Source organism: Phascolarctos cinereus, unplaced genomic scaffold (assembly GCF_003287225.1).
Source record: "Phascolarctos cinereus isolate Bilbo 61053 unplaced genomic scaffold, phaCin_HiC Scaffold_5;HRSCAF=322, whole genome shotgun sequence".
NCBI classification, from domain to species: domain Eukaryota; kingdom Metazoa; phylum Chordata; class Mammalia; order Diprotodontia; family Phascolarctidae; genus Phascolarctos; species Phascolarctos cinereus.
In genome coordinates, this window is record NW_027555958.1 from 91,050,767 (window position 1) to 91,075,108 (window position 24,342).

The 24,342-nt window shown below is 38.5% G+C and overlaps 1 protein-coding gene across 3 annotated transcripts in view; it reads left to right on the forward strand.

Moving 5' to 3' along the window:
• Positions 1-24,342, forward strand: part of AGPAT4 (1-acylglycerol-3-phosphate O-acyltransferase 4) — a 191,938-nt gene that overhangs the window by 111,212 nt on the left and 56,384 nt on the right. For all 3 annotated transcript variants that reach the window (XM_020986755.2, XM_078155053.1, XM_020986754.1), the window contains one exon: positions 17,336-17,505. In XM_020986755.2, coding sequence (XP_020842414.1) covers positions 17,336-17,505 — 170 coding nt within the window. The remainder of the gene's footprint in view (positions 1-17,335; positions 17,506-24,342) is intronic.

Below are 24,342 nucleotides of genomic sequence, written 5' to 3' on the forward strand. Positions count from 1 at the left end.
CAAGAAGTAACAACCAAAGCTAAATCCATTTCTCAGGATCAATAGCCGCTGACTCAGACGAATAAGGAAACAGGCAGAAAAGGTCATCCACGGCTTTGAGGTCTAAGGAGTCCATTTTTCACATTCATCTGGCTTAAGCACATGTCTACCACTATCACATGGTTCTGCTATAAGTTGTTATTGTTTTTGTTTGCTTGTTTGTTTTGGCTAGGCAATGGGGTTAAATGACTTGCCCAGGGTCACACAGCTAGTAAGTGTTATGTGTCTGAGGCTGGATTTGAACTCAGGTCTTCCTGAATCCAGGGCTGGTGCTCTATGCACTGTGCCACCTAGCTGCCCTGATAAGTTGTTATCGTTGAGCTTAGTGTATATGTCTGGAGAGGAATCTCTTCTCCTCCCGCTTGTGGTTAACTCTTAATGGATGTATCTGTAATAATATCTGATTGAAAAATGAATATTTTGTTTTTTTTAATTTATGTTTATAAATTATAGAAGTATATAAATTATATAGAAAGTACATAAGAGTATATAAAGGATTAAATACATAGGTTGGCTTTTTTTTTCATGGAACCAGTGCAGATATTTACAGTTGTATCACAATAGCAGCTTTAAAATTGAGCTTTTCGTGTGGGAAATGGACAGAGCCCCAGAGTTTCCTTGAAATCATCAAGTTTTCACTTAGTCTCAGCCATCTTCAGAAGCAAGTAGACATGGCATTTTGGCCTAAGACAGAGCTATAGAGCAGAGAGGCCTTTTCACAGAAACTCAGTCATCATACTTCCATAAATTTAATAGATCTATGATTTCATTGGTGTGGGTGCTTCCACTATCAGTGCAGATCCCAATCTATCCACCCTTTCTCAACCTGTATGGTTCTCACCTTCCCTTAAGTCCTCCGAAGAGGATCTGCTTCACATAGGGAGACCTTTTCCTGGTTCTTTTATCATCTTGTGTGTTTCAGTGCAGCCCTTGCGTTGTCTACTTGTTCTCCTTCCTTATTGCTATGTGCCTCTTCCAACTACTTTTTACACAATTTTGGGTGATGTCTTTTATAATAATGATGTCAAATTCAAATTGAAAGCTAAGATCTGAGGGTCCAAAGGAAGACATCTACAGTCTCTGCCCTAAGGGAGCGATGGGGAGGACAATGTGGAAACAGCTTAATATGAACAAGATATACGGGATAAATTGGAAACCTCAGAACTAGCACTAAGGAGTGGGAAAGACTTTTTTTTCTTTTCAGAAAGTGGGATTTTAGCTGATATTTTAAGGAACTTATAACTGTAAGAGTCAGTCAATGAACATTAAGTGCCTCCTATGTGCCAGGCACCATGCTAAGCAGTGTGGATATAAGAAGGGCAAACGATTCTGCTGTTGAGGATTTCACAGTCTAATGACAAAGTCATTTCACATCTCTAAACCTCAGTTTCCTCTTTTGTAAAAGGAGGGGGAAGTCTTCCTCTCCAGGCTGCTTTTCTGACTCTCTCACTTCTTCAACACCCCAGAAAACTCTTCATCCCCTGGACTTCACATACTACAAGTACCCTCCACCCTTGGATCTCTCCATTTGATTGGCTAGCTCCTCCAGGTACCCTCCATTTCAAGGAAGATGCCCAGGCCAACTATGTCTTCATTCCTTTCTAGGTTGTTATCTTGACCTTCAGGAATTTCTCTACAATACCCACCCCCCTTCACATTTTGTGTCCTCCATTTTCAACTGTATTTATATGTTATCTTTCCCCATTAGAATGTAAGCTCCTTGAGGGTAGAGGTTGTCTTTCTGCTTACATTTGTATTCCCAGCCTTTGGCAAAGTACCTGCCACTTAGTAAGTCCTTAATAAATAATTATTGACTTGAGCTATAAAATGAATAATAATAATTACACTATCTGCCTTTTGGGGAGTTGTGAGGAATCTAGCATGCAAAATCAAAAGTCCCATAGAAGTTAATGTGCCATTGTTATTATTATGACCTTGGTAGGTCACTTTACTTTCATTTGTCTCTATTTCCTCATCTGAAAAGCAAGGAGAGTAGACAAGGTCAATTGAATGAGTGAAGGAATGAAAAAACCATTCATGAAGTGCTTATGTTATTGCATAAAATAGAGGAAAAAATTAGATAAAAGGGATTCAAATCTATCAGAGATGGAGGAAAGTTTGTATGTTCAATTTAAATTCCAAATTAGCATTACAGTGTTAACGACCAGCAGAAGGATGGGAGCCCAATGGAGGAAAATAGATAAGACAGATATAGAGAGCAAAATGGATCTCAGAGCCACTGGAATGTGGTATTTAACTCTTTTGGTTAGCAATTGCTGCTGGGAGGTTGACCTCTTTGTAGGAGAGTGACCTGTTACTTTTATTTTCATTTTTTCAAAGCTTTGAGAACCTATAATCTTCTAGAGGAATTCACAGAAGGGAATATGGGAGTTACTAAGGTAATAAGAAGAGCCTTTCAAAGATAACAAGGCCCTGCGTGAAAAATCTTGATTCTCAAACCCTGTGTTTGAAGAGACAAATGATATATGCTTCAGTCATTCATCAGGCATTTAGTAATCACGTTCTTTGGGCCAGAGATTGTACTGGGAGTTCTGGATAAAGATGCAAAAACAACAGTCCTTGTCCTCAAGGGAAACTACATGGAGAAAGAAGAGTTGTTGATCCAGGGCTGGGGACTGGCAAGCCACATTGATAGCAGTGAAGCTCCTGCTTCATGTCAAGCGTTGTACTTGGTGTTAGAAATTTACAAAAGATTCTTGTCTTAAAGAAGTTTAATGGCTTATTTGGAAAAACAAATCACAAATCATGAAATAATTAGAAAACAAAATAAAGTTCTTTGTAGACTGAAGGAACAGATCATTGTGCTGTGGGAGGTCAGTGTGGGAACTTCTAGGGAAGTGACATATCATGGATGATAGAAGAGGTAGGAATTTAGCTGAATCCTAAAAGGACAGATAGGATTTGCAGATGTGTCAGAGGGAGAATGTTGGAAGAAGGTATGAGAATGAGCATGGCATGTTCAGAGACTATGAAGAGACTAGCCTATCTGAATGTTGGGGATACAGTGAAAACTAAGGTCTGGTGAGATGAAGTTAGAGTGTGTCGAGCCTTGAGTGCCAGGAAGAAAAAAACGATTGGCTGGCTAGACCCCCACAGAGGCAAGTAGGTGACAGTGTAGATTCCTTGTTGGACTAAGAGTCAGGAAGACTTGGCTTCAAGTTGCATCTTATTCACTTGCTTAGTTGTGTGATCCTTTTCATCATTTAACATTTTTAGCCTCAGTTTCCTCATCTGTAAAATAGGGTCAACAGTAATCTCTACCTCACAAAGTTGTTGCAAGAATCAAATGAAATAAAATGCTTTGCCAGCCTTAAAGTGTTTTAGAGGTGCTAGCTCTTATTTTTATTATTAGTAATACTATTATTTTTATTATTGTTGAATAGAACTGGGAAAGCAGCAAGAGAGAGAGAAGCAAATGTTCTTAATTCAGAAACCCTGGAATTTTGATCAAGTGCGTGATGAGCCCCAAGATAACATTCCTGCCTTTTGATTCCTTACTCCTCATGCCTTAGAGAGCACCCCTGTGTGCTCACCAGGGGACCAACTTTCTCTGTTATTTGTGCAGCTGGTTACCTGCCGTGTCAGCAGCTGTGAGGATGAGCTGGGATGACAGCTTTCTGTTTACTAAGCTATGCCTAATTATTTAATTTCATGTTTTTATTTCAGGTTTTTTGCTGGACCCAGACAGTGTCTGATGGGTAGCATGTAATTTGATTGATAATCCTCAGATGAAAGGCATGGTAAAAATGCATAGCAATAGCAATAGTATTTCATTCTCCCCCCTCCCCCACCTCCCCACATTGTGAAGTCCCAAGGGAGAAAGAGATTCTTTTCATATTTTGTTTAAGGCATGAGAATGTGCTATGGGGAAAATATTGACTGCTTTATACTGTCTTTATTTTTCATAGACTGCTGGATATCTGGGATGAGAGGAAGCTAGACGAACTATTAGCAAGTGAAAGGTGGCAAAGGACTGTGATAGAGTGGATCCATAGTTCAAGTGAGAGTTTAGTTCAACAAACATTTATTAAATACCTATTAAATGTAGAGCACTGTCCTAGGTACTGAAGGGAGGAAAAGTTATAAAGTTTAGATGAGACAGCGATTGTCCTTGGGAAACTAAGTCCAGTAAACCCACAGTATCTACTTGACAGTATACAGAATAAGAGAACTACACAAGTGCAGTGTCTTGTGAGATCAGTGTGGGATGAGTGAAGATCATTACTGACTAGTGCGATCATGAAGGAGGGGGCTTTTGAGTGAGTTGGAGAAGTATGGGGTGTGTATTCCAGGCTTAGGGGCCAGCCTGAACACAGGCAGAGGTGGCTAACCTCAAAACTTGTAGAGCTAATAGCAGCTAGGTGGTGCAGTGGATAGAGTGCCTGATCTAGAGTCTGAAAGACCAGAGTTCAACTCTAGTGTCTAAAGACACTTATTAGTTGTGTGACCCTAGGCAAGTCAATCAACCCATTTGCCTCAGTTTCCTCATCTATCAAATGAGCTGGAGAAAGAAATGGCAAACTGCTCCCGTGTCTTTGCCAAGAAAACCCCAAATGGGGTCATGAAGAGTTAGACATGACTGAAAGTGGCTGAACAATAGTGAGCAGTCCAGTTTGGCTAGAATGAAAGTAACCTGGACAGGTCGGATGGCATCAGATTGTGGAGCACCTTGAATCCTAGGTTAAAGAGCTTGACCTTGGCTTAGTAGGCAGCAGGCAACTGAAAATTGTTTTTAACAAATGAGTGACATGATCAACTTTATCTTGAAAATTAGTCGGCCAATAGGTATTGAATGGGGGGAATGAAGAGGAGAAGGAGAGGGAATAGTGGTGGTGAAAACTTGTTAGGAGAGCTTATTGCAATAATCCACATTAATATTACTGAAGATTTGATGGAAATGAGAAGAGAGGAGAGGAGGACAGATGTGAGACTAGATAGATATGAGGCTAGGTAGATAATATCTTTCATTGTGAATCCTTTGGAATTGTCTTAGATCATTGTATTGCTGGGAATAGCTAAGTCATTCACAGTTGATGATTGTATAATATTGCCGTTACTATGTACAACGTTCACAGGGATCTGAATAGACTTAACTTGGTGGATAGACTGGCTGTTGGAGGTAAAGGATGAGAAAGAGTCACAGATAATACAGGATCTTGAAAATGGGAGAATGTATGGATTGGTGGTACTGCTGACAAGTACTGAAGGAGGATCAGATTTAGGGGCAAGCATAGTTCAGTTTTGGACCTGTAGAGATTGAGGCATCGGTGAGCCATCCAGGTAGAGAGGTTCCATATATATTTAAAGATAAAGACTTAAGTTGGGATGAGAAGCTAGACCTGGAGATATGCAGTATTAGGAGTTATTGGTAAAGAAGGGATAGTCAAATTGAGCAGCATGGTTTCAGAAAAACCTGAGAAGACTTATATGAACTGATGCAAGGTGAAATGAGCAGAACCAGGAAAACATTGTACACAGTAACGACAATATTGTACAATCATCAACTGTGAACGACTTGGCTATTTTCAGCAATACAATGATCTAAGACAGTTCCAAAGGATTCATGATGAAAGATGTTATCTACCTTCAGAGAAAGAACTGATGGAGTCTGAATGCAGATTGAAGCACGCTTTTTAAGCTTTCTTTATGTTTCTTATCTTTTGTGTCTGTTTTCTTTTGTAATGTGGCTAATATGGAAATATGTTTTACGTGACTGCACATATGTAATTTATATCAAATTGCTTGCCTTCTCAGGAAGAAAGGGGGAAGACAGTGTGGAACCCAAAATTTAAGATTTTTTACATGTAATTGAGTGAAAAAAATAGAAAAAAAGGGATAGTTGAAGGTTTGAATAATACTGAGGGAATTCGATTGCTAAAGGAGAGAATGTAGAGAGAGAAAAGGTCTGAGAAAGAGGAGAAGAGAATATGTGAAATGAAGACAGTGGTCAACAGCAAATGCTGCATAGAGGCCAAGAATGATGAAGATTGGGAAATGATCATTAGCTAGGTATGGTGGCACATGCTGTAATCCCTACTACCTGAAAGGCTGAAGGTAGCAAATATCTTTAGTTTAGGAGTTTTAAGCTACAGTGGCCTCAGCTAATTAGATTTTGCAGTGAGTCTAGCACTAATGTGGTGAATCCCCTAGCAGTGGTGGCCACTAGGCTGGCTAAGGAGAGTCAAACTGGCCCAGGAGTCCATCATTAGTGGGATCAGCCTATGAGTGGTTACTCTACTTCCAGCCTGGGTATAATAGGGAGATGCAGTCTCCGCAAAGAAACTAACCTAAACAAACAAAAAGGTCCTTGGTAAAGTGAGAGAGAAGTTAGCAAAAAGCAAAGAAACCTCCTTTTCTGTGCCCTAGGATAGGAGGAAAGAAAGGGTGGCTCTAAATGAGGGGTACAAACAGGTGGCTTCTATAGGCCCTCCAACTTGAAAATTCTAGGGTTTTAAGATTCTGAGATCTGCAATTTGTTGTTATTTCCTTTCTCCCAAGAATTCTGACCATGAGACATTTTGGAGAATCAGACCTACATCTGTAATTGACTCTTGAGTTATTCAAGAGTTTATAGAGACAGAGAGATTGCAAAAGCCAGATGTGCATAGAACAAAATGAAGCCTAGGAAGATTAATGACTGTAGAGAATGTTTTATAAAAGTAAACCATAAGGGGCAGCTAGGTGGCACAATGGATAGAGCTCCGGCCTTGGAGTCAGGAGGACCTGAGTTCAAATCTAGCCTCAGACAATTGACACTTAGGAGCTGTGTGACCCTGGGCAAGTCACTTAACCCCAATTGCCTCACCAAAAAATAAAAAATAAAAAAATAAACCATAGTGGTAGATTTGGTGTATGATGGGTATGATATGGGATTTTGGGCAGTAGCAGGATCCATAGCAGGATAAGTAGAGGAGAGGAGAGATCAGTATGCAAGTCAGTCAGTCTGGAGGAAGAATATACCTTCTCTCCATAAAAGGATTCTGTAGCTCTGTCCCATAATTAAAATACTGGTTGAAAGAGAGAAACCATGGTGATGCAAGTCTGTCAGCTTATTCATCATTTTAAATCAGTGTGTTTGGGGGGAGAGGGAAAAGTACAGTATAATAATGATGAGAAACATAGTACGGAGATGAAGCCAGCGTGATTACAGAGCATCAGGCTCAGCAGGGCCGAATTTTTTTCCTCTGCCATTGAGGTAACGAATCTCGTTGCAGAGAATATGTGTGCGCGGGTGCTTGTAGGCAGATTTCCCCATTCTCTCCTGTATGCTGTGCTCCACTGAAATCCATTCGAGTCCCCCCGTATCTGAGCAGCTCTTGGCACTTACAGCTAAACTTGAATAAAATGACTTTTAAAATAAAACATGCAAGGAGATGACAGAGAAGATTTTCCACAAAGTTATCTAGAATGGTAATCAAGTCTAATAATAATTTGGGAATTTTCCATGAACACTGAAATATCTAAGACTGGGGAAGCTGAATTAAGACGGACAGGGAATCTTCAGGGACAGAGAATTTTTTAGGGGGGTTAAAAACAGAATAGTTTTAGAGGCAGCTGGTGGCATAATGGCTAGTTTGGGGCTTGAAGGGAGGAAGACATGAGTTCAAATCCTGCCTCAAACAAATTACTAGTTATGTAAATATAGGAAAGTCATTTGACTTCTTAAGTCAACAAGCATTTATTAAGTGCCTGCTATGCCCCAGGCAGGTAGCTAGGTTGTCCAGGGCATCGAGGGCCTGGCCTGGAGTCAGGAGGACCTGAGTTCTGATGTGGTCTCAGATACTAGCTGTTTGACCCTGGGCAAGTTGCTTAACCCTGTTTGCCTCAGTTTCTTCATTTGTAAAATGAGTTGGAGAAGGAAATGGCAAACCACTTCAGTATCTTTGCCAAGAAAACCCCAAATGGGATATGAAGAGTCAGACACAACTGTTACAACAATAACACTAGCAGGGAGACACATGACAACCCCAGAAGGGGTCACAAAGAGTAGGACACAACTGAAGTGACTGAACAAAGACAACACAAAGAAAGGTAAAGAGCTAATACTTCAATGGGGGAGACAAACGAAGACAACAACATACAAACAAGATACATACAGGCTAAATTGAAGATAACCAGCAGAAGGAAGGTCCTAGCATCAAGGGACATTGGGGAAAGCTTCTTAGAAGATGGAATTTTAGCACAGCATCGAACTTTTTCAGAACTTTTTCCTCATCTGTAAAATGGGGATAGTTATAGCTCCTACTTCACAGGGTTGTAGCAAGAATCAAAGGAGGTAATATACTTTAAATGCTTTGCATAACTTAAAATGCTTTTAAAATGTTAGCTATTATCTGTTTGGAATGTAGCTGTTCTTTTTTTTTTAATGAATTGTTTATAATTCAAAACAATTTGAATTTGTATGTTTGAATGTTTTGAAATCTGAAAATTCTGAGGGCTACTTTCTTGTGTTTTATTTTTGGTAACCTCTTCACTGTATTTGTCATTTCAGCCCCACTTCCTACCCCATCTAGAGTAGAGAGAAGAGGCCACATCATTCTTCTCTTTTTGTCTCCCAGCCCCCACCCCCACTTTCCTAGTGTAGAAGCATAACACACTATTTGTGTAGATGCTCAATAAATACCTGTCACTGGATTGATTTGCAATCAAAAGCTGCTGAAATATGGTGGTTGTTTTGAGTGATAGTAGAGGCCCTTGCTTTTCAGAGGTCCCCAGGTGCTCCTGGCAACTGCCTATAGCTTCCAATATCACTCCTCAGGGAATCAGTTGCTCTGGTTCAGCTGGGTAGCTGCTGCAAGATGGAGGTGAAATGAAGTTTGTTAAAAAAACAAAAAAAACCCCAAAAAACAGTTCACTTGTACTTGTCTCCCTTGGGCCAGCCTTCCTTCCTGAGATTACTGTTTCAGAGGGGCCAGAAGGAAGGGACAGAGGCTGTTAGGTAAGCACAGGCCAGGAAAATAGCAATGCTATTCAGAATTCAGCAAGCAGCTCTGCCGGCTGTTTGTCACACATGCTACAGATTGTGTAAGTAGGTGGAGGAGGTGTTGAAATCTGTGTTAATTTTGGTGGAAACGTTTATGTGCCTCAATTAACTTCCGGGTGTCTCCAGTACACATTGAGTACCAGCCCTTTGCCTGAGAAAAGGGACAGTTTGCACACTGTGAGCATTTGTTGAGCCATATAATTAAATGCACAGGACCCAAGCAGGATAGTATGGGTGGAATCTAATCTAAATGACAGGTTTCCTCCCTCAAAACAGCCTTCATAATAGCCAGATGCTCTAAACACAAAACACGGGGCCTTTTGCCAGAGTTCCTACTTGAAATCACCTGATAAAAGAAAGCTTAAGCTTAGGCACTTCATTATAGCATTTCATAAAAATGGCACAAAAGGGCAATGCCACAGAGTAGTGACATATTATTGTTTGGGAGCAAATATATGCAGTTATTTACAAAGCAGTATATCAGCATCTCTCTGCAAGGACCTCCTCCAATAAAAAATGCTTCAGAGATGAGATCACACATATATCGGAGTGCCCATCAATAGAGTCAGTCAATAAGTCAACAAGATTATTAAAAATTTGTCAGGTATGTGATATGGGACACATGTAGACATTGCCTTGGCCTTTAAGGAACCTCATAGCTGGAATCAATTGAGACTATACTCAAGGCTGGGAAATAATACACATTGGGCTTAAAAATAAAGATAGATCAGGAAAAGGGTCTAGGGTAGTTTGGGGAGAGAAGTGAGTTGGACATGGCAGGGAGATAAAGGGGCTTAGAGAAGGAGAAATTAATGCTAAGTTGAGAGTGTCACAGAAAATTCTTGAGTAGGATGATATCAGTTGTTGAAAGATCAGAATGTGTTAGAAATAAAAAATATCTTACTCCATCCCTGCTATGGGTCTTTTCCCATATCCCACTTTCATTTTGGGCCTTAATTTCCTTGAGAATGTCCTGGAATGGGACTGGTAGTAAGAGCATAAACATGTGTACCTAAACTAAAGGACATGCACCTCGAGACATATAAATAAAGTGCACTGGTTCACTGAGATAAGTGATGGGTGCAATAAAGCAAATGTATGTTCTGGTCTTAGTTTGTGGCTTTTTTGTAAACAATTGCTTGACTTTTAAATATTGGGCTGATTCCTTGTCACGTTTTGGAGGTGACAAGTTCTAGAAATCTGTCCTAGGACTCTCCTCAAAGCTTGTCAATCGATAGAGGCTGTGAGTGTTGGCTCATTAACTCATTCTGTTCATACGTCTAACCTAGTTGGTTAGTATGGACTTATCTAGTTGAGTTCAGGGAGGGATGATGAATGTTTTTCAGTTTTCAGCCACTTGTTAAGACTGTCTGCTGAAGCATAGAATGGTTACTACCATCTGTACTGATAGAGGGAAATATACCACAGTAATAATAATTCCATAGAAGTATTTATTATATTTTAATTTTATTAATTTAATTTTTTATTCTGACCTTCACAAACATCAAAAGAAGCACAAGCATTTCCATATACAAAGCAGAACATAAAAAGAGGAATGTCTAGGAAACTGTGTTCTTCCATATAGATAGCATTTTTAAAAAGCATAATAAATTCAACATGTTACTTTCAAACGTCTCCTGCGTTAGCATTCGTATTGCCCAAAACATGAATGCTAGTCTCCTGTCTCTTTCAACTCTCTCTCACCAATTAAGAAAAGAAGAAAAGCCTTTATAACAAATAAGTAAAGTCAAGCCAAACAAATCCACACCATAGCTAAAAATATATTTCCATTTCTTCACCCTGAGTATATCACCTCTCTGTCAGAAGGTGAGTACCGTGTTTCATTGGTCCTCTGCGATCGTGGTTGGTTATTGCTTTGATTAGAATTCTTAAGTTTGTTTTTTTTTAATAGCAATGCTATTTTTCCATAAAATGTTAATGTAAATAAAAGACATCTTAAATTTATTAAAAATTTTAGTGTTATCTTTTGTTTTTACATGATTTTTATTTCCAAACATGTCCGTCTACCTCTGCCATACCTAAACAACCCCTTGTTTTAATAACAAATACGAAAGAAAGAAGAGGAAAAAAGCAGTTCAGGAAAATTAATCAACATAGCAACCAAATATGATGATGTTGAATTCCATACTTGTAACCCCCACCTACTTCAAAGAACAGAGTGGTGGAGGAGAGGTGAATCTTCTTTTTTTTTTTCTTTTCTCTTTTGGGATTAAGCTTGGTTATACTAATAATATCCTTTAGTTCCTGTGTTTCTTTTTTGTTTTGTTCTTGTCAATTACATTTCTGTAGTCATTTTACTTATTTCTTTTGACTTCATTCTATATTCATTTATCATTTTGCCTCAGATCTGATTCTTCTCCAAATTCTTCCTCTTTGTTGCTTCCTATGGCTGAACTTATGTCTTAACATTTAACATTTTACGTAGAACTCTCTGATACTTCAAAAGATCTATTTCATTAATGTAGTTGCTTCTTCCCATTGATGTAGATTTGAAAATTCCCCTTCTTGTCCCCCCCCCCCCCAGCTTCATTTCTGGTTTAGAATAGCAGTTCTTAAAGTCTGGTCTAGGGAGTGACCCCTGAGCATCCTTCAGATTCTTTCAGGGCATCTGTGAGGTCAAAACTGTTTTCATAATAATACTAAGATGTTTTAATTTCTAATGCAGTAAATATCAATAGATATAACCCACAAAACCCAAAGCCCTTTGGGTTCTTTCCAATACTTTTTAAGGGTGTGAAGGGGTCCTGACACCAAAAAGTTTGAGAACCACTGATTTAGAAGATCGTCCACATAAGTTTATAAAGTCAAAAATATTCATCAAATACTCAAGTATTCATCAGGCACCTTCTATGTGTGCTAAGTGTTAATAATGCACATGCAAAGAATGAAACTATCCCTGCTCACAAAAAAGCTTCCTTTAGTGATGATAGAACTCCCCTAACTTAGCTAGGTTACATACAAATCCTACACAAGGGCAGGCTCAGAATGATAACCACAACCCAGGATTTTTTAAGCTCTGTTGCTCTCCAAAATGTTTCTGACATTGTCTAATGTCAGATTCCGCTTAGGATGATGCACCCTCCTCTTAGGAGTGAAGTTAAATTTCTTCTTAATCTAGGAGTTCTTAACATTTTTGTGCTTTGGGAGCCTTTTTGGTAGTCTGAGGAAGTCTATGGATGCCTTCTCAGAATCATGTTTTCAGTAATTGAAGAAAATGTTCAGTTTCAGTGAAAGGTTAGTAAAAATAAAGATGATTTTTTTTCCCCATCCAAATTCATAGACCTTCTGGTCCCTGGACCCCAGGTTAAGAACTCCTATCTTCAGCAAAAATAGAAGTCCCAAGAAATAAAGATCTATAATTGCATTCAGTATACCTATCTTTTTGAAGATTTCTTCACATTAAGGGCCTAAGTTCACAATGTAATGGTGAAATATTTTTAGTTTAGTTGAGAATAGTTAACATCATTTATTCCCCCTAGAAGTAGCTTTAAAAAGCTAGAAAAAAATAAGACACTAAGGTGACATCTTGGATGTTTTTTTCTCTGTCATACAGAGCAGTCAAGCCCTTCCTGCTGACACCACTCTCAAAATTGTCTTTCATTTACATACTTAAAATTCGCTTGTGGTATCTAAGAACCCACCCGAGAGAAGAGCGCCTAAGCTTATAGAAACCGAGAGTAGAGTGCAACCAATAAGAAACCATCACAGTACTCCTCATGGGGGAAACAGTGAAGGCTTATAGCAGCTGGGAGTCTACACTCTGTGAGTGTCACAATCTGTGTGGGGAAAAGTCAAGAGTTTACTCAGATAGTCTTTTGGTCTGTATGACATGGAACTGAATGACTTTACCAGTTATTTGGTTTCAGGTAGGTAAAACCTTCACATACTTAGAAATCTTGGTTTCTTTACTGAACATATTCATATAGATGTATCTATAATGGTGTTTAGAGATAGATGTATCTACACAAATGTACTTATTATTAGAAGCATGGCATAGTAATTTACTGCTGAAAGATGACTTAGATATTGGCTAATTAACCTATTTTATTTACAGTGGAAACTGAGGCCCAGAAAGGTTGTCCCCATAGAGTGCATTCGTTCATTAATTTTTTTTTCCTTTCAATATTTGAAAGTAATAAAAAGCAAGGAAAAAAAGATCCTTTTTTTGCTATCATTCAAGTCTATGATTCAAGGCCTTAATTTATCCCTTTTACTAGTAATAGTTTTTAGTTTCAAGATAAATGTTTGTTTTTCACTTAACTCTCTTAAATATGCTCAGAAGAATTAACTTACAAAGGTACAACTTGGTATTTGACAACCATCCAATAAAGCCAGGAGCCTTTTGGCAAGATGCATGTGGGAAACTATAGTGTGCTTGTGTTAATGATGTAATCTGTTGGTTAAATCCATGGGGATTCTGTCATGCTGTGTACTGGAGGAGTATTTAAAAATCATGTTGTTATTAATAAATTACAATAAACCTGAAATGACTCTCTGTATTCTTTGGACTCCCTAGAACTTTGCTGTCCTGGGCACTGCTTGCAATAGGAGGGCCAACAGTTGGGATTTTTTGGTTTGTATGGAAATTTGCCATGGTATTTCTTGAAAAAGTGTTGAAACTTAATTGATACATTGAGGTTAAGATTCTCATCAATTCAAAATTCCCCACTGTTGATAAAGATTAAATAGTTGGGGTAGGCAAGGGATCCCTGTTTCTGTAATTTGCCAGTGGATTCCCAAACTTTAGAATAAATAGCCTTTTCCGCCTACGGAGAGATTAGATGTTCTATAGAGACTTGATGTTCTTTTAAAAAAAATTAGTTACTTAATTTTTAGTTTTCAGTATTCACTTTTATAAGATTTTGAGTTCCAGAGTTCTTCCCTTTCCCCAAAGCTATGCAATCTGATACAGGCTATACATGTACAGTCATATTAAACATGTTTCATATTATGCATATGGTGAAAGAAGAATCAGAACAAAAGGGAAAAGCCACAAGAAAGAAAAAACAACAAAAAAAATGAAAATAGTATGTTTTGACCTGCGTTCAGACTCCTGGATGTGGATAGTATTTTCCATCCTGAGTCTTGTAGAATTGTCTTAGATCATTGTATTACTGAGAAGAGCTACGGCCTCTTGATGTTCCATAGAATTACCCTGTATATGTGTAACTACAATATTCAGACACTGCATTCATCTCGAGCATCATTTCTTCTTTCTAATGAATAACAGTAAGGGAAACGTTTATCAGTCGCCAATCTTAGTCCCTCTGCTGTTCTGGCAGCTGGTTATTAAAGATAGTCCCATGTTCTAGCTCTCATCTGGGATACTAGGACAGTCAATGGACAGCCCCTTTTGATTCTTCTTTGCCACCTGAAGTCTCCGGCTTCCTTCAAGACCCAATCCAAGTGCTACCGTCTGTATGAAGACCTTTCCTAGTGCCCTGTCTGCCAGTGTTCTTTTCGCCAGGTTACGTCGTATCCATTTTGTATATACTTGTGTATTTAGTCCACCCTCCTCCTTGCAGACTGAGAAGACAGAGTTTTTCACTTGGTATCTGTAGTGCCCTCACCACTTGGCCCAAAGTTGGTGTTTAATAAGTGCTTGCTATTGGGAAGTGTAGTGTGCCTTTTTGCTTTGGGTCATGGGCATAATAGGAACTGACCGCTTCCAAATAATACTGTTTTGGGCTGTGCTACCTTCATTCCTGCTACATGCCAAACATGTACAAGTAACTCCTGCTCTTTACTTTAGGCTGTGTAGCTCCTTTGGAGATAGTGACAGTAATCACGTATTAAATCCAGGAACATTGGATAGGAATTTAGTGTCTGTATTCTGACAGTGTTTGTGATGGGACCTTTTCAACAGCTGTCAATGCTGTATCCTTCAGGTTCAGTAGCATCTATCTATCTGTCCTTCTGTCTATCCATCTGTCATCTGATATCTGTCATGTATCCATCCATTATCTAATATTTATTTATTGATCTGTATCCATCCATCTTTTGTGTGACATCTATCAATTTTTGGTTTACCTATCGATCCATCTGTCATCTGGTGTCTATCATCTGACATTTATCCATCTACTGTTCTATGTGTATCTAGCTATCATCTGACGTCTATCAGTTATCTATCTCTGTCCCTCTGTCATTTGACATTTATCAGTTATCTATATATCTACCTTTTTTGTTGTTGTTCAGTTGTTTTTTAGTCATGCCCAACTCTGACTCCATTTAGGGTTTTCTTGGCAAAGAGACTGGAGTGGTTTGCCATTTCTATCTCCAGCTCATTTTACAGATGAAGAAACAGAGGCAAACAGAGTTAAGTGACTTGCTCAGGGTCACACAGCTAGAAAGTATCTGAGGCCAGATTTGAACTCAGGTCCTCCTGACTGCAGACCTGGCACTCTAGCCATTGTGCCACCCACTTGCCCATCTTCTATCTATCTATCTATCTATCTATCTATCTATCTAACTCTATCCATCTATAATCTGACATTTGTCAGTTATCTATCTACTGATCTATCCAAATCTGTCAGTCTGTCTGTCTGTTTGTCTATTTATCTATCCATCTACCTACATAGTTCTGAAAAAAGCACCAAGCACCTTAAGGAATTCTGTCAAGGAACAGTTTCCTGAGTCATGGAAATGTGAAGAGCAGTCAGAAGTGTTGGAAATGTCCTCTACAAATCTCTTGACTCTATCTCCCTATAAAAGTGTGCTTCATAAACTAATGATAAACTTCTCTTTGAAAGGAATGGAGGTATGGATTCTATATTCCTTTTTGTCTTTTAATAATGAAATAATCCTCACAGGTGGTATAGAATTTTTAAAATCATCCTTGTTGAATTATCTACTTATAAGCCCAACTATTATATAGGTTTCTGACTATGAATAGGTTTCAGTCAACAAATATTTATCAGGCGTTGAGTAGGTGGTCAGAAATGTTTGTGGACTGATAGCTATTCACAGTCAAAACCCTCTACTAGCTAGATGTAGGGTATATAAAGACAAATGAAACAATCCTTACCCTCAAGGAACTTACATTCTATCAGGGGACAGAGCAGTAGTTTTGAGTCATTCTTCTGTCACTTATTACTTGTGCACATATGGCCAGTCATTATACCTCTTTGGCCTTCAGTTTCCTCATATATGAATGAGGGTGTTGAATAGATGTTGTCTAATGGCCTTTCATCTTGAAATGTAGAATCCCACAAGCAGTTGTATATAGGGTTAATCAGGAAAGACTCCAAGTAGAAAGTGGCAATTGACCTGACCTTTTTTTTTTTCTTCAAAGATGTAGCCAGAAGTTCCATGTGTGTTTTTGAAACTCTGTGAGGGCCTTTGGATCATATTGTCACAATAAAATTCTAACTAATTACTCTTTCACTTAGACAGGTACATTGTGATAAATATATCACTTCCTGTGGTCCTCCTGCTTCCTGAAGTTTCGTGATTTTGTTGGTGTGGGTTGCCTTTATACCAGTGTATGTCATTAGAAGGTCTTTGAATTTCTAGTGATCCCCAGCTATTAAAATATGCTTGTCAGTCATGGACTAAGGAACTTCAGATTTAGGGTGGTCCTTGTCTGGTCCATCTAGCAGCCTCCTGTCATAGTCTGTGAGAATACAGTATCTCTTCCCCAGCATAAGGAGACATAAGAGTAATACTTTAGGGAAGGAACTCTTGTGTTCTATTTCTGAGTCATCTTATCACCTTTGCTATTTATTTATGCTTCTACTTCAAATCTCATAAAAAAATGTTTCTGTCTCCTCCTCTTCCGTTTTGTTATTCCTAGCACTCTCAAGTATAATAAGTGACAAAGAAAAATAGAGTATTTAATGGAGTTTGTAAGCATCCCACTTAGTCATTTCCCAGGATATAAAGTGTCATGCATCATCTCACCTTGTTCTTTTAGAGCACAATAAACAAGAAGGCACATTCTATTGACAGAGCCAAGATTTCTGATTTATTGCCTCTCCCCCAGGTGGTTATTCAGAGAATGAAAGCTTGTCATCTCAACGGCTCCCCACCTACCCTCCCTAGAGATGATTGCACAGGTTCTCTCTTCTCTTTCTGCTTCTATGAAACCATTTCATGACCAACCCTTGGACTTGAATGTTTCAAAATGTAGGTTGGACCTACTCGAGCTGAAATGGATAGTTTTCCCTTAAAGTGGAATTGCAAAACAAGGTGTCCAGCTCTACCCAGCAGTGTAAATGACTTTTAGTCACCAGAGATTCACTAAATGTCTTTGTTTGTTGTGGTTTGTTCCAGAGTTGGTGATGCTGCTGGAATGGTGGTCAGGTACTCAGTGCACGCTGTACACCGAACTCAAGGATTATGGCACGTACGGGAAGGAAAATGCCATCGTAATCCTTAACCACAACTTTGAAATCGACTTTCTCTGTGGTTGGAACTTTTGTGAACGATTTGGGGTCTTAGGGGTGAGTCACACTTTGTCTTAGGGCAAATGAGATAATTTGCTCTTGTTCATTAATATGACTTGATTTTTCCCCCCAATTTGTTGAGAATTTCTGAAAGTGACTTTAATGGATCCACCTGATGAAATATTCTTTTTTTTTTTTTTGGCTAGGCAATGGGGCTAAGTGACTTGCCCAGGGTTACGAAGCTAGTAAGTATTATGTGTCTGAAGCCGAATTTGAACTCAGATCCTTCTGAATCCAGGGCCAGTGCTCTATCCACTGCGCCACCTAGCTGCCCTGTGATGAAATATTCTTAACAAGCTTATATAGTAACCCCCACTGGTACTTGGGCACTTGGAGAAATGCATTTTTATAAGAAGAGAAGAAAAGAAGTAGGAGGGAGATTAGATCACTTGTACTGGGTCATACAGGAGGGTCAGATTTAACCTATCAATATCCACATGGTGATTTTCTCTTTAAATTCTTGTGAAAAACACCTGTGTGAGTCTCTAAATGAGTCCCTAAATGAGAGAAGGAAGTATTAGCTACTTTGCTTGCAATAAAATGTAAAACCCCTGTAGCCAAGAAAATGCAATGGCTCACCTTTGTCTTGAAGAAAAAAAGTTTTAATTATTTTTGTCATAGGTTGAGTTGCTGTGAAATGACCACTCTTCCTCCTTTGTTCCCTTTCTCATTTGGGTGGTCAGTTGTGTCAGGTAATATCTCCCCAAGACAACCGAATCAAAATGAAACTGAGAGGTCTGATTCATTCCTGCCTCTCCCATCCAATTTAAAGTGAATCAAAACTTCCAGGAACTCAAGATAGGCATGAAACCCAACCCTGAGTTTATTTCTCTTTTGACCTCGAGGTGAAATTACTTTCACATCGTAAAAATTTCCCTTCACATCGAAATGGGTTTATCGACCAATTCAAGCAAAATTGGAGCATTCAGCCCACTTAGGTGTAACTTGGGCTTGCTTGAGCACTAGGTCCTCAAAGTGTGCTTTTTGAGAGCCATCTACTTGGTCTGCTCTTTATTCTGAGTGTGTGAATGAATGAATGCAAAAAGCATTTATTACATGTTTCCCATGTACAAAGCCCTATTCTAAGTGCTGAGACATACAAATAGAAAAGTAAGACCATCTCTGCTTTCAAGTAGCTCATGTGGTCTATAATATGATAATTAGAATTGGACATTTTTCCTGTCAGTGGTTCACAGAAAAAAAAAATCAAGTGATGATCACATCTATAAAAAAATGTTTAGTTGCTTCTCTGAGAAAGTGGACAGAAGTCAGGACTGGGTTCTGGGTTCAAATCTCGCCTTTTATCACTTGAGTGATTAATGACAAGTTACTTCCCCTTTGAGGCCTCAGGCAACTTGTTAGATTGGTTATAGATTGGTCATGATCTATATTAATCAAGGAAATTTCACACCAGTACAATCACAGGTTTTGACTTTGTAGTGTATTTTTGGTTTTGCGTGTATTTTTTAGTGTGGCAAATATAAATATTTCCAGTTCTGTATTCTGGCCTTTTAAGGGAGAGGGGAAGGAATAGAGCTAGTGGGTGGGTTAATGGGGTATACAAGAGCGGGGCAGTCATAAGGAAGGTAATAGTCTAAAGAGAGGCATAGAGAGATATTGATGTAGAAACAAAGTTAAATACAGACATAAAGAGACCCCAAAATACACAAAAAAGGCAGAGAGGCCAACCAACACAGAAAATAATAAGGAATAACAGCTCCATTTTGTGATGTATAGAATACTTTTTTTAATGGCTTTCAAAAGTATATTGCCTTTTTTCAACTGTAGACACACATAGGAAAATCTTTTCTCAGTAATTGCCATGTAGCTGGATGAAATTATGCCCAACAGCAGTAGCTGACTTGGGGTAAACGGGCTGCACATGGATATCTTAGTGTCTTATTTAAATAACTAAGGGCATTTCATGAATTAAGTCTCACTCCAATGCCTTGCTGATGCATGAAGGGACCTCAGGCTTTTCAAAAGCTATCCAGGTAGAATGCTGTAACAAGAGGAGTACAGCTAGACATGGCTAGACTACAAGTTCTCTGAAAAAGATTTGGGGTTTTGGTGGGCTGCAAAGCATTGAAATGAGTCACCAGGGTAAAGGGCAGTCAAGAAAGCTAACATAATCCTTGGCTACAGAAATAAAGGCACAGCATCCTGAGCAAGGTTGTGACCATCTCATCCCACTCTATTCTGGCTTGGTTGGGCGCCTTCTAGTGTTGGTTTTTGGCTCAGACCATTATAGTTCAGAAAGGATATTGAGAAACTGGGGTATATGTGGACTGCTCTGCTTCTTCATATTCTTTGTGTCAGGGACCCTAGGTGAAGCCTATGGGCCCCTTTCAGAATAATGGTTTTAAGTACATTAAATGAAATACATAGGATTATAAAGGAAACCATTTATGTTGACAGAGTTATCAAAATAGTTTTGTTTTTTTTTCTTTTGGCTAGGCAGTGGGGTTAAATGACTTGCCCAGGGTCACACAGCTAGTAAATGTTATGTGTCTGAGGCCAGATTTGAACTTGGGTCCTCCTAACTCCAGGGCCTGTGCTCTATTCATTGCTCCACCTAGCTGCCCCTAAAATAGTCTTTTTTTAAAAAAAATATTATTTATTTTTAAACATTCTTTTATTTTTAAATTTTGAGTTCCAAATTCTCTCCCTTAGTCACATACCCTTCTCCCATCCACTGAGAAAGCAAGCAATATATCAACTATACATGTGAAATCATGTATAACGCATCTCCACATTAGCCATATTTCAAAAAAATAAAGCATATATGTAAAGGGAGAGAGAAAACAAGAATGGGGTGGTGGGAGGAGAGAGATGAGGAGAAAATTCAGAACTCAAAATCTTATGGAAATGAATGTTGAAAACTAAAAATAAATAAAAATTTTTTAAAAAAAGGAAAACAATACTTTAGGTTATACTTAGAGTTAATCAGTTCTCTTTCTGGAGGTGGATAGCAATTTTTTATCATGAGTGTCCTGCAATTGTCATGGATTATAGTGTTGATCAGAGTAGTCAAGTCTTTCACAGCTGATCGTCATTATAGTATTGCTGTTACTGTGCACAATGATCTCCCAATCCTTCTCACTTTACTTTGCATCAGTTCATACAAATCTTGCCATATTTTTCTGAAACTACATCCTTTGTCATTTCCCATAGCACAGTAATACTCCATCAGAATCATATGCCACAACTTGATCAGCCATTCTCCAATTGATGAGTGTTTCTTTGACTTCCAATTATTTGCCTCCCCAAAAAGTGCTGCTATGAATATTTTTGTACGTATAGGTCCTTTTCCTTTTTCCTTTGGTCTTTTTGGGATATAGACCTAGCAATAGTATTGCTGGGTAAAAGGGTATGCATAGTTTTATGGCCCTTTGGGCATAGTTCCAAATTGTTTTCCAGAATGGTTGGGCCAGTTCACAACTGCACCAGTAGTTCATTAGTGTACCAGTTTTCCCCTATCCCTTCAGCATTTGTCATTTCTGATAGGTGTGAAGTGTTACTTCAGAGTTGTTTTAATTTGCCTTTCTCTAATCCATAGTGATTTAGAGCATTTTTTCATATGACAATAGATAGCTTTGATTTCTTCTTCTAGAAACCAATTGTTCATATTCTTTGATCATTTATTGATTTGGGAATTGCTCCCATTTTTTAAAAAATAAATTTGACTATTATACTCATCATATATTTGAGAAATGGGGTCCCTATCAGAGAAACTTGCTGTAAAAATTCTTTACTATTACTATTTGTCTATGGTAACTTCTAGCAAAATGTAGTTTCCTTGATTGTCTCTTTTAATTAAGTCTCTTTTTGCTTTTGTTTTGTCTGAGATCATGACTGCTGGAGCATAATAGATTCTGCAGCAGCCCTTTCTTTAACTCTGTGTATGTCCTTCTGTTTCAAGTGTGTCTCTTGTAAACAACATATTATTGGATTCTGGTTTCTAATCCATTCTGTTATCTGCTTCCATTTTATGGGTGAGTTCATTCCAATTATATTCACAGTTATGATTATTAATAATGTATTTCCCTTCATCTCATTTTCTTCAGTATCTTCCCCTCTATCTCTTTTTATCCTGTCCTTCCTCAAAAGTTTATTTTGTTTCTGACCACTGCCTGTTTTTATCTGACCTCCTCTTTATTATCTATACCTTTCTCCTATCCCTTTTCCCTCCTATTTCCAAGTTATATTCCTATGTACAACTGAGTGTGTATATGTACATATATTATATATGTACATATATTATATATGTACATCCATTTCACACATATATCTATGTATCTATAAACATATCTCTATATCCTTCTTTTAAACCAATTCTGATGAAAGTGAGGTTCAAGCATTGCCTGCCACCTTCCCCTCCCCATTTTCCTCTCCAATATAAAAGTTTTTCCTTGGGTTCTTCTTTTATGAGAGAAAAATTTCCCTATTCTTCCTATCCCTTTGTCCTTCCTCCATCTCCCAGTGCATACCTTTTTCTTTCCTCTTTATTCTTTTTTTGGAGACCATTCTAACATAATCAACTTGTACCCATGCCCTCTGTTATATGTAAATTCCTTTTAATAGCTCTAAAAATTATAAAGTTCTTAGGAGTTTCATGTGTCATTTTCCCATATAGGAATGTAAACAGTTTAACTTTATTGAGTGTCTTATGATTATTCTTTCATGTTTACCTTTTTATGCTTTTCTTGAGTCTTCTGTTTGAATGTCACATTTTCTATTCAGCTCTGGTCTTTTCATCAAGAATGCTTGAAAGTCCTCTATTTCATTAAATGTCATTATTTCCCCTGAAGGGTTACACTTGGGTTAGTTGGGTACTTGCTGGGTAGGTGATTCTTGGTTGTAATCATAGTCCCTTTGCCTTCTGGAATATCATATTCCAAGCCCTCTACTCCTTTAAGGTGGAAGCTGCTAACTTTTATGTGATCATGGCTATGGCTCCATTATATTTTAATTCTTTCTATCTAGCTGCTTGAAGTATTTTCTCTTTGACCTGGGAGCTTTAAAATTTGGCTATAGTAATCCTTGGTAGTTTTCATTTTGGGGTCTCTTTCAGGAGGTGATAGGTAAATTCTTTCAATTTCCATTTTACCCTCTGGATCTAAGATATTGGGGCTCTATTGGGATCTAAGATATTTCCTTGATAATTTCTTGAAATGTAGTATCAAGGCTGTTTCTCATCATGGCTTTCAGGTAATCCGGTAATTCTTAAATTATCTCTCCTTGATCTGTTTTTCAAGTCTGTTACTTTTCCAATGACACATTTCACATTTTCTTCTATTTTTTCATTCTTTTCATTTTGTTTTATTGTGTCTTGATGTGTCATGGAATTATTAGTTTCCACTTGCCCAATTCTAATTTTTAAGGGGTTCTTTTCTTCAGTAAATGTTTGTACCTCTTTTACCATTATGCCAATTGTGTTTTTTGAGGTATTATTTTCTTCACAATTTTTTGTGCCTCTTTTACCAAGCTGTTAATTTTCATTTCATAATTTTCTTGTATCATTGTAATTTCTTTTCCCAATTTTTCCTCTTCCAGTCTCATTTCTTTCTTTAACTATTTCAGGAATTATTGCTGGCCTTGGTTCCAATAAGCATTTTTCTTTGACCTGTTGCTTGTAACTGTTTTATATACTGTTGAATTCTTCTGAGTTTGTGCCTTGGTCTTCCCTGCCACCACAGTAGCCTTTTATGGTCAAGTTCTTTTTGTTGTTGTTTGCTTGTTTTCCCAGCCTATTTCTTGACTTTGAACTTTATGTTAAAGTCGGTCTCTGTTCACTTTGAGGTGGGGAGGCATTATGCCAAGCTTTAGCCTTTTTCATGATGATGTTTTCAGAGCTGGTTTGGGGGGTTTTCAAGTTTCTGGTGCTTCCAATATGTTATGGTCCTGGGAGAGGTGTAGTCACTGCTCTCCTGGTGTGTACTGTGGTACCTAGGAAGGGCCCCTGTCCCCTGCAGCTGCATGTAGTAGCACTCATCTTTGCTTTGGAACTGTGGCCCTTTCTTCCTTGTGATTGACCCCCAGAGCTCCTCTCTGCCCTGGAACTGTGACCCAGAACTGCCCATGGGCAGTAGCCAATCAGTGCCAACTGTACCCAGTGCCAGTAAAGGGTCCCCCACAATCTCTTTCTGACCAGTTGTTTGACACCCCACCTCCATCTGTGATATGAGAACTCCTGAAGCTGCTGCTGCTGGTGCTACTTCATTCACTGCTTCTGTAGCCATGTGTGTGGGCTCTGAGCAGACCTCCACCCTGGTATTACAGACTTCTCCTGATGACTTCTTACATTTTCTTAGCTCAGAAAATTACCTCACTGTTATTGTCTCTGCTGCTCTAAAATCTGATCTGGTAAATTGATCTGAGACATTATTTTAAAGTTGTTTGGAGGGGGAGGTGAGAGTTTAGCTGTGTGGCTGCCCCTATCTGCCATCTTGGGTCCGCCATCAACATAGTCATAAAAAAATTCACAGGCCTCAAGATAAGAGCCCCTGTAGATTCTAGAGAAAAGTGACTGGAATGGTGGGCAAAATAGCAATTATGCCAAATGAGGATTAGTTGGAGAGACCAGGGCTGTTGAGCTTAGAGGAGCCTTAAAGATATAATAACAGTCTTCAAGGCTTGTAGTATGGAGTAAGGATTAAACTTGTTCTCCTTGTCTCCTGAGGATCAATGGGAAGATTTATTATGGAATATGAAGAAAAATTTCCCAACAATTAGAGCTTCCCTAAAGTGTTACAGGCTGTGCAGAAGGTAAGTTGGCTACTCCTCCTTAGAGGTGTTCAAGCAGAGCCTAGAATCAAGGGTGGGGAATATGTG